This window comes from Hemicordylus capensis, chromosome 1, assembly GCF_027244095.1.
Source record: "Hemicordylus capensis ecotype Gifberg chromosome 1, rHemCap1.1.pri, whole genome shotgun sequence".
In the NCBI taxonomy this organism is placed as follows: domain Eukaryota; kingdom Metazoa; phylum Chordata; class Lepidosauria; order Squamata; family Cordylidae; genus Hemicordylus; species Hemicordylus capensis.
The window spans coordinates 192190337-192205451 of NC_069657.1; the positions used below are offsets into that span (position 1 = coordinate 192190337).

At 42.9% G+C, this 15115-nt stretch overlaps 1 protein-coding gene across 10 annotated transcripts in view; it reads left to right on the forward strand.

The window, feature by feature from the left end:
* The window catches only part of CSRNP3 (cysteine and serine rich nuclear protein 3), a 134869-nt gene extending 123427 nt beyond the window's left edge, over window positions 1-11442 (forward strand). For all 10 annotated transcript variants that reach the window (XM_053264254.1, XM_053264246.1, XM_053264268.1 and 7 more), the window contains one exon: window positions 653-11442. In XM_053264254.1, coding sequence (XP_053120229.1) covers window positions 653-1714 — 1062 coding nt within the window. In that variant the 3' untranslated portion in view covers window positions 1715-11442. The remainder of the gene's footprint in view (window positions 1-652) is intronic.
* The last annotated feature ends 3673 nt before the right edge of the window (window positions 11443-15115 follow it).

Below are 15115 nucleotides of genomic sequence, written 5' to 3' on the forward strand. Positions count from 1 at the left end.
CCCTAACTGTGATTAACAGCAGTGCTGATGGAGCAGCTAAAAGCAATTAGGCCCAGGGGAGGGGAATGGGATTTTATCTTGTATTTATTTTAAAATATTTGTGTCTTTCCTTTTCTGCCCAAGGCAACCCCAGGTAGCTCACCATCCAAAGCAGTAACAAAGCAAAGAATAGCCGAGGGGGATTTGTGATCTTGTAGCCCACTCTTGGTGGTTTAACCATGGCTCACCACAAAATCAGCTACTGACTGACATACTGTGCAGTGGGACATCAGCCTAGTAACACTGCATGCATGCAAGTTGTGCAAATCAGCATTTTCACCAATAACATTACAGGAAAGTAAGCCCATTATTTCCAGTGAGTGTGCTCTCACGTAACATCATTTATGCAAATTTTGAATGTATTTACATTTTGAATTTATGCAACTTGTGTTCATGGAGCATACTATTGTGCAGTATGTCAGTCACTGATTGTTTATTTATTTCAAATTGCTTTCTCTGTTCTGGATTTATTTTGGCCAAGGGTTGTATTGACCCTTCTTTTCCCAGATGAAGCACCTTGTTCCTCTGTAGGATTCTTGGTCCACAAGGTTCTGCAGTTCAGTTGTTTTTCCTGCCTCTGGCAAGCAGTTAATCCATTGTCTCTTTTCTAAAGGTGGATCGTATGTCTTTCCCATGTGGTTGCACTAAAGAAGGGTGTAGCAATACGGCAGGTAGAATTGAATTTAACCCCATCCGTGTTCGGACTCACTTTTTGCACACTATAATGAAGCTTGAATTGGAGAAAAGCAGAGAGCAGCAAGTCCCTGTGCTGAATGGTTGCCATGGTGAGATAAGCGCTCACAGTAGTTCAATGGGCCCCACTCCCCACCCCCTAGAGTATTCAGTTCCAGACAACTTTGAGATCGAAGCCGAACCTCGGGCTACCGTGATGCACTTGCAGTCAGCTGATGACTTGGACTGCCCAGGGGAGGAGGAAGAAGAAGAGGAAGAGGAGGAAGATGCAAGTAGTTTTTGTAGTGGAGTTACAGATTCCAGCACACAGAGTTTAGCACCCAGTGAAACAGATGAAGATGAGGAGGAAGAAGAGGAGGATGAGGAGGAGGATGACGAAGAAGAAAAAGCTGATGAGTTTGTGGAAGGATTGGGTGCTCATGCTGACATGGTCCAATCGCTTCCTTCTGTCCTTTGCTATTCTGACAGCACTGCCATGCATGAAAACCACTCAAAGGCCTCCTCCTATTACACCAACTCTTCAGCGCTTTATTACCAAATAGAGAACCATGGCCCTGGCGCCCCTAACCCGATTCGTGAGACTTACTCTGAAAGGGACACTGTTAAGAATGGTAATCTTTCTCTGGTGCCTTATAATCCAGCTTCAGAACAGTTTGTTGACTATGCGCGGCAATCAGAGGAAAGTTATGGCAGCTCACTTTACCCATCTTCAAACCCCTCTGTCATAGTTTGCTGCTCCTCCTCAGAAAGCAACAGCACAGTTGCATGTAGTAGTTTATATGCTGAGCATAGGCCAAGACACTCCCAAGTGGACTTTCCCTCCTACTTGAAAAGTCCTTCTCAAGAGGGATTCGTTTCCTCTTTGAACGGTAGCGCTCACCTCCCAGAGCACCCTGCTGAGAATTCCCTCGGCCTTTCAGAAAAGAGCAGACTGCATGAAGAGTGTATTAAGTCACCTGTGATGGAAACGGTACCTGTTTAAGTTATTATAGGACTGAGTCCCTTTATTTAAATGCACTCTATTTTAATTGGATTCCCTTGAATGGTTATTTTCCCCCCCCAGCAATGGAGTAAGGAGACAGACTGTGGTTAATGGTTTGATTCTTTTTTATTTTCAAACTATCCTGGCTGTAGCCATTGCACAAAAGAACAGTTCATGTAAAAAGCAAAATTTAAAGGGGGGAAATCAAGTGGTCTTTTGATAGAAAATGCCGAGATTTAAAAAAAACACAACACCCTAAAAAATAGCCGTCTACCCGTCAAATAATGCGAAGCAGGTCTGTCTGATTCCAAGCTTCTCATTCTGTTGTGGGGCCTGTGCAAGACAGTGAAAATAAGACTTTAGAATCTTCATGTAGAGTACTAACTTTTCACAGATATTTGAAGAAGATGGTGACTTTTTAAATGTAGATGTGATTACTGTACAAAAAGATTGAATTGTTCTGTACTGTATATTTTATTTATTGTAGCTTAGTACTCATGTCTTGATAAAAATGAACAGCGTGTTCATTTGAGCTGAACATTTGAGCAGAACAGCACAGCCACTTAAAATTTCATCAAAACTTGACATGGAAAACACATGGTTTGAAGTGCCCAATTAGTAACCTACACATCTAGAATGCAATCCAGGAAGTACTGCTCCTTAGCATCCTCCATCCATTTCAGTGGCATTTGGGTAGAGCACTTGCTGAAGCTCCCTAGAAAGGGAGGAAGGAAGGAAATACACCACCAGCAGCAATTCCTGCGTTTGTGCTCCTAGACGTGGATGTGTTTTAGAAAAGGCGAAATGTCGGACAATCCTCTAGTTTTTAAACAATTGTGGCCGCAACGTCCCTGGAGAAGAAAGGAAGCTGGGCACAATCCAGCAAAGCCTCACTGCAACTAAGGGTGGGATCCTATATTTATTTGAGTGATGGCATTTTCCAATCAGCTTTCTAACTGAGAGTTACCCATGCCAGTGTACCATATTAAATATGATGGGTATGATTCAATAGTCCTTCACATCTTCCCCACCCTGCCCCATGTATGCTGGTCCACATACAGGAGTCTACTGCCACTGGCCCCTCTTCCTATCAACCACCCTCCCCAGGGGTTGAGAGTGTTGCTCACAAGCACAGGCTGTTAGGAGAGTAACTGGATTGGGCTGTCGATGGAATAGATGTTACCTCCATGGTGACTGCTTTCCGGTGCAACTCTGATAATGTAAAGAAATGAAACAAAATGTGACCACATGGACATGCTCCCTCTAATATTTTTCATTGGTGTGTGGAATGAGCGTTGTTCCGGGCAGCAGTATCAAGGCAGTGTGCACACACATGCATTCGGAGTGGGGCCTGTCTGATTCTACCTGAGTGGGATCTAAAATTAACTGAGCGGACATTTAAAAACTTGTGTGCACATATACTTGTGCACGCCTTAGAGGGAACACTGCACATGAGCGACCTCCATTGCCACCACACATTCCGTACCAGAGTGATGTGGGAAACAGCCACATAGAAGTGGCAACCACACTGCCAGGGGAACATAAAAGCCAGTCCAAGGGTCCACTGACATCAGCAGGACTTGATTGAGACACAAGTCTCATTCCATTACTTTCAGTGGGACTAAGTTGCATCTATCATTTGGTGGATTGTGCCTTGTCTTCAAACCTCAGTGTTCACATTCACAGCCTCTTGTTGCCTGCAAACATACAGCTTACTAATGCACTTTAGTGCCTCTTTGCAGTACCTTCCTACTTCTGGAGGCTATGAAAAGTCTTGAGAGACCTGCCAGATTGTGGGATTTTCTTTTCTTTCTTTTTTTATAAACCATATCATATATAGACCACATGCAAAAGGAGACAATGCAGGTGTTCCCTTGCAGCTTTTTGAAACAGATCATTACTAAGGGGAGAACAATATTCTGTCTGTTGAGAAAGCACTACCTACTGAGAGCACTGCATATGGGAGTCAAAGAGATCTAGGGGGCATTTAGCCATTCACTTCTGGATGAGTCAAGGTGTTTGGCCACCATAACATTCAGATGTTCAAGGAAGTTGACTCCATCAACAGGGATATGATTTTCATAAAGGACTTAAAAGATATAAAACTACTGTCTGTCTGACTGACAACTCCCTCGGACCTGTGTGTACATGGAGTCCCTGTGCACGGGTCTACTCTGCTTCCTCTGTCGGAGAGAGCAGATTTCTGTATGCAAAAGAATGCAGAACCAGAGCTGCTCCCTTCACTGAAGCAAACTGGAGATCCTTGTAGGCAAGGGAGCTCTGTATGCCAATCAGAACTCATCAGTTCAAAAAACCCAGCCTCTCTAGATTAGGTCAATCTAAATAGAAAATATGTGTTTATGACTTCTTGTGAGATTTCAAGAATCATGCCTATAGTGTAACCCAGACTACAAATATCCAGCCTCAGGGTTTCCCATATAACAGTTGAGTTCAGGGTTTCACCATGTTCAGGTAACATAATCTATACAATATGTTGTTTTGGAAGTTCTACTTTTATTTAAAAGTACAAGTTAATAGAGGACTCGTGCACGATCTATTCTTTAAATCACTGTTTCAAGGGGCAATTATAATTTAAAACTTGGTGCATTACTATTTAAAATATCACTTCTTTGACTGAGGAATTTTATCCTCTTAAACAGCTAGCTAGAAGTTGACTGGCCATTGTGCTTGCGCCTTTGTGTGCAATGAACAATTGATCTGCTGGTGCCAATCCTCATTGAATAGCACCAGGGCAAGGATCTAAGACAGGTCTGGCATGTGCAGATGTGAGAGTGGGCCCACTGAGGCACATGGCCATGACTATGATTATTTGTATGCACTTTGGAGGCAGGGGCCCATCTTCTTTGCAAATGAAATGCTGTACAATGCCATTATGTTTCATTACCTCTCACCTGTGCAGTGCAGCCATTGGCCTCCTGACATAGGATGTGGCTGTACCTTCCCATCCACTTTCACATGCAGATGAGGATGGACATTCCGTATGCTGACTGGGGCGACTGCCAGTTGCTTTCCTGCATGCGATACTTATGAGTCAGATGTAATGACTTGTGCTGGGCTCTGGGTCAGGGCCAATATTTGTGTCATTTGTTTTAAATGAAGGCTCATTTTTCTTTATTTAAGCAAATTAATTTTCAAAATGCCATGGAACCCGCTGACTTCCTGACTAACAGTGCACTAGTGCAAGGATGCTGTGCTAGTGCAAAGCGGTTGTGCTGGCTACTTGTGCTAAGCCTGGCAATTGTGTCCCAGACTAGTGTTGCGCCACTGCAAGTGTGCTTGCACAACAGTTGTGTGACCTGTAGTATGCCTCATTTGTTTTAAAGACTCTATTTATGCAAGAGTGCGACTCCTCAACACCCCGATCTTTGTGCAACTCTGTGATCTTTTTTTTTGCACTAGCGCAATGTTGCTTGTCATGCAAGTGCTTCATTAGCATGTCAGCCACTGTTTGTAGGCAATATGGAATGCAACCCTGTATACGTTTATTTAAAAGTCAGTCCCACTGATTTCAGTGGGACCTAATGCTATATAAGTGTACATAGGATTGCAGCCTACGTTTATGTACTTCTAGATCTCATTTTGACAGGTGGCTAACTACTGTATCTCAGTCGGGACTTCAACATTTATTTGACTGATTTAATCAATTAAAACATTTTGATTGACTAAAAAGGTGCCTGTGATTAATTGGGGAGCAGATTTTAATTTTTCTTCTTCATTACAAGTGCTTCTAAAGATTGAACATTTCAGGTACCACCTTGGAAGAGGCATCCCTTCCTGTATGATGGAACAAGGGATGCCTCTTTTAAGATGGTGCCTGCTGTGCACATGCATCTAAAATAAGAGAAAGTATATTGTTTTCTTTACAACATTGGTTTTCTTATATGCAAGTTTATGTAAAGGTAATTGATTAATTGACTAATATAATCAATGGACTAAGATTTCTTTAATTGGGTTACAACTCAGTTCCCAATACATGTCACAATCTAACAGAGTTTGGTACACTTGCACACACCAGAGTCATTGATATTATAGCATCTAGTGATTAAACTTGCATGTCTGAATGGGCTACCGCAGACTGAACTTTTGTATCTCCTGTGATGCAGTGCTGTTTAATGGAGTCAGTTCACATATGCAGCTGCCAGGTCCTCAAGGGCAAAGAACCTGTGATGTTGATGCCTGTATAAACCAGGCATTAACTCCTAGTCCTGTTGAAATCAAAACTCCTAGTCCTGTTGAAATCAACTGGACTTCAGCACTGAAGCTACTTAAATCGCAGCAATGACATTGTGGTTTTGCATGTCTTATGGAAGTTCCGAAACAGGAAGCACAAGGGAGTCGTGCTTCCTCTTTCTACATTGCCAGGTTATGTCACACATTGATTGCCCTTGCATTTCTATCCATGGGAGATGCTTGGCTTTTTGCTCATTATCCAAGAAGCAGGGAAAGAGGAAGCATAACCTGCGTGTTTCCACATCAACTGTGAAGCCTTTGCTTCTGTCATGTCTGCAGATGTTTGTTCCTACTGTCTGCAAGAATACTAAAGTGAGGATTGTTGTCACAAAGTACAGCTGCCTGAACATCAGCTGATGATCAAACAATGTGTCTAACAAAATTACCTACCCAGAAGCATAGCTTCCCCCCTGCTTATATTATGGTGCAAAGAACACCACACACTTTCGTGTCTCTCTCTGTTTGCTTTAAGCTTCCTGACCCAATTTTGTTCAGGAATTTGCCACCCTGCGTATTCCACCAGCTTGGTCAACATCTGCCTCATAGCAAGGCCCAGAGGCACTAGGCTATCAGAAAGGCACCCAGCTTACTTCCCATTTGTAATTCATATTTGACAGCCCTATGAATTTGTTTGGATTTTATGTTTCTGTCTTCTTTTGGCCACATATAGCATGATGCATGGGAGAGGTTGTGGTGAATGAGGCTCCTGTGGTTCAGCTAATTATGTGCTGTCTTTCCTGCATTGTGAGACTTTAGTTTTCTGTCTGAGCATTCCTTCAGTGTGCCAAAAGGCTTGGTGTGACTAAATGACAAACTGCAGTGAACGTTTTGCATATTCTGTTTTAATTTTCATGATGGCTCTCTAGGCTGCACAGATAATGAAGATGATCCTGCTGAGTCTCCATTGCTAAGATACTTGATGCCCACCCATTTGTTTTAGATGCCAGGCAGCAAGTCTGAGCACAGCATTGCCACTGGAAACAAACTAGAAAATGAAATCATTTTGCACATTAAAATTGACAGGCCAAAAGGAAAAGAAGAGAGAGCACTTTCCTAACCTACATATCATATTGTCAATAATCAGAGATGGGGAGCAATTTTGCTCCAGGAAAGATTTGGTGGACTAGAAATGTCTGTTTTTCCGATCCACATGCTTGCCCCAAGGATGGTGTGGGTTACCTAATGCAGGGAGTCCCCACATCACCAGCTGTTTCTTTGACAAAGCAACTGCAGAATCTGCCCTGCTGGCATCAAGTGGTGTGAATGTGTGGCCAACACAATCATGTGCGTTGATGTAGGAGGTAAGTTCCCAAAGTGGTTTACATAGATATAAATAGCCAGATTGACTGACATGATGTACAGCCTACTCTTTCCGTAATGGTCCACTCCAGGGCTGCTGCGGACTTCAAAGGCAGCCCCAACACTGTTTTGAAGCTGTGTTTGCAGAAGCTGTGTTTCTGGAGGTTTCCCCATTTTTGCAACCTCCAGAAACGCAGCTTTTGTATTCACTGCTTCAAAACAGCAGCAGGGCTGCCTTGGCACAATAGCCCTGGCATGAACCATTATAGAAGCAATAGGCCGTACATCAGGTCAGAAGTGTTTATATCTAGAAGACTGGGTGGAAAAGGGGAGAGAATGGAAAGGAATAGAGAACTCCTTAATGGACACAAATTGGACGTCAGCAAGTAAAGTGAATGAGATTACCCCGTATTGCTAATCTTGTGTCAGTTAATGGTTTTTCCACGCACATATTTTATAATATTTGGGAGAATACCTTTTAAAAACAAATTTGACTTAATGTATCAACTCACTGACCTGGCAGGTTCTGCTTACAGAAGCCTAATCTGGGTTATATCCAAAGGTTCCTTCAAAAGAAGACCATCCTTCATCTGGAAGAAGGTCCTTTCATTGATGAAAGAGAACCCTTGGATCCAACCAAGTGCCCTTCAACTTCTAGCTCCTTATACAGATGGATGTGACAAGAAGGAGAAACCAGAGCTGTATCAGATTTTCCCTCACATAGAGGTCATCCACATAATCAAAACGTGTCTTCTATCCGGGTTTGGGAGCTGTGTGTGCCCCCAATTTTTGGTTGTGTGGAAGCAAGTTAGGAGGAAAACTTGCCTAGAAGTGATTGTGTGGAAGCAAGGTAGGAGGAAAAGCTACCCAAGTTTCGGCTCCCAAACCCGGGTAGAATACAGTTTTTGATTGTGTGAATGACCTCATAGTGTCCTTTGGCAAATGGGGTCCAACATAAAAGTGATCCAGGCATAGATTAGCCTTGTAATGGATAATTTGATTTCTCCTAAAGCATAAGAAGAGCCTTGTTGGATCAGGCCCAAGGCCCCTAGTTCAATATCCTGATTTCTACAGTCGCTGACCAGATGTTTCTGGGAAGCCCACCAACGGGAGATGAAGGCATGTTCCCTCTTCTCCTATTGTTCCCCTACAAATGATATTCAGGGGCATACTGCTTCTGAACCTGCAGGTAGCATATAGCCCTTATGACTAGTAGCTATTAATAAACTTATCCTTCTGGAATTTGTCTAATCCCTTTTTAAGGCCATCCAAGCTGGTGGCCATCACCACATCCAGTGGCAACACACTCCACAGATTAATTACATGAATGCTTCTATAAGCATATGGGAATATTTTAAATCATTGGTTCTACAATGGAACAACTCCAGTATTCTAAGCATGTCTAAACACAATTGAGAAACCCATTTTTGTCTTGTTGAATTATTTTCATTTTGTTTCCCTATTAATTCTCTCAGAAAAATAGGATTTTGTTTAAAACATTACATGAGGATGTAGGGTAATGTGGATTATAACACTCATTTGCCACCAAACTAAACAGACTCCATCTTGTTCAACACTGACAGACAAGCTCTAGCAAGACCTTAAAATTAGCTGCCACATACAGATTGTGACACATAGGCAAGTCTTTCTGTTTAGACTTACTGCAAACACCTTTCTTATCAAAACCGATCATATGACTCATGAAGGTCAGGTTAATCCATGTCCTTATTTACTAGAGACAGAGATACCAAGTAAGAGAGAAACAAGGTGCCAAGTGTTACGGTAACAAACAGAAATTATGCCAACACTGTCTTGGAAGACAAGAAGTTTATCTCTCTGCATTCGGAATATATGCCCCAGGGTATATGTGTCCTACATGCTTATGCTGTGGCTTTTTGGATCAGGCATCATAAACTCAACATCAGTGCAAGGCAAGGCATTCCCTGATGCCCATGGGGGGAGGGGACTAGCCCAACGGGGGTCTCTAGTCCCCTGGGACTAGTGCTATGGCACCAGTTGTCTTTTGCACTGCAGGTTTACCCCAGCGCTGCACTCTTGAACTGTACAATGGCCTGTTAGCCTTGCAGGAGCAGTGCAGGCGCCAATCCTACCCCTTAGAAGCTTTTGGGCTCAGAGGAGCCATGACGGTACGATGACACATCAGCCATAACTGAAAGTCAAGGAGGGGTCATGGGAATAGGGATGGATCCAGTTGGATCTGCTCACTTATGAAGCATCGGGACATGCTTCCATGACTCCAGTACAAGTCGGTTAATTGAATTTAGGAGGTGAAAATTGAACCATGCATTTATTGTGGGGGAAATGCCCCACCCCCAAAGAAGAGGTCTTTCTCCAATGGTTCCAGGTTTCTTCGGCAACCGTAAGCCAATTTCTTCAAAACTAAGTCCTATATTGACGCATGTATTTAAAATTTTCGCTCATTTGTACATCACATGAATCACATGCAAATCTTCATTTAAAGGACTAAATTGCAGATGTTGCTATAGAAATGCATCTGAAATATAGTTCATAAACAAACCAGTATAGTATTGCATACTTTTTATTGGAAATTGAACAATGCACACATAGTAACAAAATCACCCCCAAGAGTCACAGGCTTTCTGTAATGAAACCAGCCTGCTCTTTGATTGAACTGTTTTGCTGGTGTAACAGTTTTTCAAAACCAAAAGCATTCATATGTGAACAGGTGTTAGTAACTTGTACAGACAACACAGCACTTTGTTAGAATGATACAGCTTATACTGACTCACACTCTGTACATTATGTAAGAAAACTCATTCAAAGATTGTCATAAAGACATATTTGCTATAAGAAATCTTTGATTTGAACAAAAAACAGCTGTGTATGACTTGTCCTCTCTTAAAAAACAAAATCAATTGCAACTGAGGTGTAAATAAATACTTAAGAAGCATTAGTAACTGTGATCTAGAATGCTCTCAGTCAATGAAGTAAATAGTACGTTCAGCCATGGGTCAAATGGTATGTCTAATGCTATTCTTTGGGAAAGGGCATTTTTTGAAACTAATGTTTTGAGACAGAGATGCAGATTCTAATTGTTGCAGCCACTCTTAAATTGTAAATGATGTTAACACATGATTAAACGGTCTTGCGGGGCCGGTTTTTGAACATGGCAAATGGGTCAGCCATCAGGGGCATAGCTAGGGGAGAGGGGCCCCATCTTTGCCCCTCTCCCTGGAGGCCCCTCAGAGTGAGGGAGATAGTGAAGAAAATAGGGAGGGATGGTGCTGGGGGCCCTCAAGAGCAGGGCCCCCGAGTTCTTTGAATCCATCTGCTCAATTATTGCTACACCCCTGGGCAGAAGCACCACACTACCACCACCATAAATGCCTTTTTACTGCGGGCTGAGTGGTAGTGTCCTCTCAGCAAACACCTTCCCACATACAGTGCAGTGAAATGTGGGTGGTGGAGTATGGCCCACCCATGCTGTTGCAGACCAGCCCCGTTCCATTGCAACTTGCCATTGTGTCATGCAACTGTGCTTGTGCAAGTTGACTTTGCAGCGGAACAGGGCTGTTCAGCAATGGCACAGGCAGGATTTAGACACATGTCACAGTGTAGCCAGTGCTGAACTGCCCACATTTGCTGCGCTCTATGTGGGTGAGTGCCAACCTCTGTGGGTCCCAATCCTGAGTAGGTTGTCATGTGCATCAGCCACATGGTGCAAATTCTGGAGGTCATTGCAGATCTTTGTTCCTCAAGGATTTCCACCCCCCACCCCACCCCCCAATGGTCACGGCAAGAAGTCAAAACCTAAACACAAACTAACATTACACCCTCCATGTATTACACATTTTCTTTATACGTTGTAACCTTACAGGTGCCAAAAAGGGGGTAACACAACAAAACCATTCAACCAACCTTAACCTGGACCTTATGCTGTAATCATTTATTTTAACTGTATTCTTCTGTATTTATATTTTCCGTATTTATGATGAATGATATGTAATTTGATGTATTTATTGTGGCTTATTTCGGCAATGTATATATATATTACAAAATAAGCATTTATAAGTCTTTAAATTAGGTTATTTTTTTTCTTAGTGGCACTCGTATTATGCTGTATTTTTACTATATATTGTACAATATATATTTATTGTCCATTTGTTTGCAACAAAGTAAATCAGGTTTCTACGTTACATCAACGATTGTCTCTTTTTTTTATTGGGAGCCTTAAGTAGGCAAAGGAGTTCTCTCTCCTCTGTGTGGGAGCCGCTGTTTTGGTAGGCTGAAAAACTAATTCCGGCTTCTCCGCCTCAACAGCCCACATGGTGGCTTGCAGGCCGTTCAGAGAGCCGTGCATCCAAGAGGGTGGTGGGCTTGCCCCTTGTGCAGCACGGTACTTTGCCCATTGCCGCTCACAGCACAGGTGGGGGAGGCTCCATGCTGTGATCATTACACATCACCAGAGCAACTGCGTCCAACTCCCAGTATTCCCAGTGAGAGTCAGGCACAGCTGCTCCTGTGCACAGCATTGTCGGCTTGGAGCCTCATGCACTTGCGCTAGGAAGTGATGGGCTCATAAGTACTGCACAAGCCGTGAGCCTACATCCCCCAAGTGCACGGCTCTCTACGCAGTATGTAAGCCAGTGTAAAAAATGCAGTATGTAAGCTAGTGCTTTTTATCTTGCGTGTTATAGCCCAATTATAGGGGTGGGCCAACTTTCATCTTGCGTAGTCATCTACTTTTTGTTTTACTAGAATCCCCACGATCCACTAGTGTGCTTTACATTTAGAAAGCAAGAGTTCATGCTCAGAATCTCTTAATCATTGGGGCAGAACGAAGTGATCCAGAATAAGCACTCTTGCTTGAGAACTGAGGATAGCACCATTGCAGGAAATGTGGCTTGCATGCAGAAGGTCCCAAGTTCAATCACTGGCATCTGCAGGTAGGGTGGGGAAAGACCTCTGCCTGAAATCCTGGAAAGCTGCTATCATTCAGTGTAGACAATACTGAGCTAGATAGACCAAAGTAGAAGGCAACTACAGATGTTCAACACAAGAAGTCTCTTGCTGGATCTGATCAAGGTCTTTGCAGGAATCCCATAAATTAGCAGGTTACAGGAGGTGGTCCACCAGAAATTGGTCAGTGAACCACATTCTAGCCTTGCTACATACCATGGGGGTGGAGGGATTGTAAGTCAAGAGAAGGGTTTTGGCCCTGAAGCATCCCCAACATTGGCATCCCTACTCTACCCTCCAGAATTCCCTTGTTTTTCATCTCACGTGACACACCACCAGATACTGTGAAACCTTGGTAGGATTTCTTCCCCTGTAAAAGCTGCACTGGACAGCTGTGCCACACACCCCCATCACCTCCATTGGGTCTTTATTCAATCCATATCCCTGCGAATTATTCTCTCCTGTAGTCTCTACTCATTGTCCAATGACACAAGCAGCAAGAGAGGGGAGAAGGATGGTGATGGGTGGAGTGGGGTTGGGCTGGATGGACTGTCTGTTGCACAAGTGCAAAAATTGCACCAATGGACTTTACACAACAGGGCAGCCATTATATGTAATGACTTTGCTGTTCTGCAACTCCATTTGCACAACTGTGTGAACATTATATTTCACATGTGGAACATTGCACATTATGACAGCCAGGATCTGGAAAAAGCCCTTGGCAGCTTCATATATGCTATGTGGTCAGAAGCACTCATTTCCTTTCACATTGCAGGATGATCCACTTCACGCATGGGGTCAGTTCTGTTCTGTTTATATGCACCATACCATAACCACCCTCCACCTGTGTGTCAGCAGAATGTTCTTATGCAGGTTAATGTTTTTTGTTTGCAAGATTAGAATGTCATCTTTCAAACCCTGTTGAAAATAATTTTGCAACAGCATCCTCTGCTGGACTGAAGAGAGTCCAAAAAGGGTATGTATACTATTAGAAAAGTAGTAGTATAGCTAGAGCTACTGCCTAATACCCTTGTGTACCACAGTCTAACATGCTCCATTCAGAGTTGGCCTCTCATACAATTATCATCTTTAGCTCTGCTACTTGTAGTCTCAGTGCACGTGAAACAGCAAGGACAAAGCCAATAGAAATAGCTTGGGGTTGATAAAATTGAATCATCAAATGCCATATTTTGGAAATCTATTGTTTTCTGAATATTACAAATGTATCTTACCCAGAGAAATGCAAGGAAGAGAAAGTACCATCTGCTTCCAGATTGCCGTTTCTTCTGCCATGAACAATGATGAATGGAGCTCCAGGGCTTTCTTTAGTGGTCAAGGCATACTGACACAGAAAACATAAAACCCCTTACTTACAAGCACTTGAATTCAAAGTGAACAGCTTCAGAGATTGTAGACCAACTTATTCCCCATTTGGTGGAAACATATGGTTAACACTTAATCTTTGCTTCCAGAAGTTAAAGAAAGATCTGTGCCAGGCTTAACACATTTGCAAAATGGGAAGGACCATGTGGCATCTTCTCTAGGAAATGCACGAGTTTCATATTCATTCATTCATTCATTCTCTCTCTCTCTCTCATGCTCACACACCCCGTCGCCTCTCCCCCGACCCCATCTTGCTCATTTGCAATCTATTGCCACATTGCATTATGAGGAGATTGCTCAGTTGAAGAGCATGTGTTTTGTGTGCAGAATATCCCAGGTGCAATTTGTGGCATCTCCCGGTAGGGCTGGGAAAGACCCTTGTCTGAAACACAGGGGAGCTGCTACGTGTCACTGTAGCGAAGACTGAGCTAGATGAACAAATGGTCCATATAAGGCAGCCTCATATGTTTACCAAGGTAACTGCAAGGTTAGTCACAGAGCTGCTGCAATACTACTGTTGCCAGAGGTGGGCATCTATAACAAATTTCTCTTGTTTTCTGGAATAGCTTTTCTACTGCTTTGCGCATCATATAAATGCCTTTGGTTTGAAAATCATCATTAAAAAACAAAACAGCAAGCCTCAGTTAGCTTCCAAAGGTAGTTTTTACATCAAAATAATTACAATCTTTATCATGTTATTAAACAGAAATAAAGAAGCACAGTATATATACAGTATATCTCCTATGTGCAATAAATGCTAGGAATAGAGAAGGGGAAAGAGAGAGCACACCTAAGTTGGGGCAGCAGTACCTTCAGTGTGTGTAATGTTAGACAGATGCAAGTCTAGACTTGGCGGGCAGTGGGGAGGAGAGGGGAAGAGCCTCATTCTGTGGAAAAGTTAAACATATGCAACACTCAAGTGCTATGAGGTCATAATTATAACCTCAGTTTATAGTTTGGTTAAATTTGGGGGGGGGGCAATTCAGTCGTGGAGGAAGAAAAAGTAGTAGTTTGTGGCTCAAATGCCAAATCAACAAAGAGGAAAAGGAAAGGCACTGTATAAATAGAAAACTATAAAAATGCTTTCAAGAGCAATTGTGTTTCTTAAACATCTGCCACATTGCAACACACACACACCCCTTATATAAGCCATGCCTCAATATAATTTTCATATTGTATATGTAAGGCCTCAGGGAGCTGTAATATTTACCTTATTGTTTAAAAGACAGAGATACCGAAATACAGGAACCAAGATCGCAAGTCTTTAATGAGGGTTTGGTTGACATCCAGAAAGACCCGTATAGGCACTAGAAGTGTGTGTGTGTGTGTGTGCGTGTGTGTGCGCGCGCGCAAAATCATGGTGAGAGGCTGGGAGTTGCCATTAGCAAGGGGAAGCCCAAAATCTCCATGTGTGCATGGAACACAGCACAAAAACCTGTGAATGGTGGCAAGAATATCCCTGCAGTGCTCAGGAAAAGTGTTCTTCAGGGAATCTTTTCCATCCCCTTTTTGTGATGCTAAGAAATA